The 942-nt window shown below is 56.6% G+C and overlaps 1 protein-coding gene across 1 annotated transcript in view; it reads right to left on the minus strand.

Moving 5' to 3' along the window:
• The window catches only part of RAD54L (RAD54 like), a 20,077-nt gene extending 19,554 nt beyond the window's left edge, over positions 1-523 (minus strand). Inside the window, exons 1-2 of the mRNA XM_026853890.1 lie at positions 507-523; positions 14-340 (exon numbers count right to left, since the gene is read on the minus strand). Coding sequence (XP_026709691.1) covers positions 14-340; positions 507-523 — 344 coding nt within the window. The remainder of the gene's footprint in view (positions 1-13; positions 341-506) is intronic.
• Positions 524-942: the final 419 nt, after the last annotated feature.

Raw genomic sequence — 942 nt, forward strand, 5'->3', positions numbered from 1 at the left:
TCCCCGCACTCACCATCGCCTCCCGGGGCAGCGCAGCGGCAACGTCCCGCGCGCGCCGCGCTGGAGGCGGGAAAGGCGCCGGGCGGGCTCCGCCTCTTCTCCAGGGCGACAGGCGTGGCCAAGCGAACGCCGAGACGTATCGACCCGCTCGGGGCTCTGGAGAGGGGCTGTGACCGACCGACAGAGCGACAGACGGGCCGGGGGAGCAGCGGGGAGAGGAGGGACGGGGCAGGCGGCGGCGGCCCTCGGGCCCTGCTCGTGCTCCGTCGGTACCGTGGGTGGGCGCGGGCAGGAGGACAGGCGCCATCTCCGCACAAAGGTGCGAGGATGAGAGGCTGAGCTTCAAAATGAAGCGAGTTAGGGTCAGAGTCAGATGCTGGTTCTGAAGGCAGAGCCCTGTGGTTGCAGTAACACCAGATAGCAGGAATTAAATTACTGGGCGTTGTGACAAAAGCCCACGGGTGACCCTTTGCACAGAGGAGAGCGAGCTGTGGAGAGGGACGTACCTTCTCTTTACAACCATCTTTCAAAATAGACTGACATTTTTGCACAATTTTTAAATTATTTTACATACCTGCTCAGAGTATGCCTGCCCCTAGAGCCCTGATTGTGCACCAGCATCTGCACTCAGAACAAAAAAGGCAAACCCTCTGGTACATCCTGAAGGGCATTTGGGGGGCAGGTTCAGGGTGAAAAGCAAATTCAGAGCAGCAGCAATTTGAGTGTAGATTTGTTTTCCTTGAAAGAGAAGGGTGGGCTAGTCCTCAGGAAACAGTGAGGCTGTTCCTGTTCCATGGATCACAGCTGACATGATAAATGAGGATTGTTGCTCGCCAAGCAATTTAAAGGACAGACTCTACAGATTGCAAAACCACAGCATTTTGGAGACACCCAGCTAAATTCTCCTTCTGACTACGCACGGGTAACCCCAAACAGCTCCAT

This window comes from Athene cunicularia, assembly GCF_003259725.1.
Source record: "Athene cunicularia isolate RWA chromosome 8 unlocalized genomic scaffold, athCun1 chr8_part1, whole genome shotgun sequence".
NCBI lineage: Eukaryota > Metazoa > Chordata > Aves > Strigiformes > Strigidae > Athene > Athene cunicularia.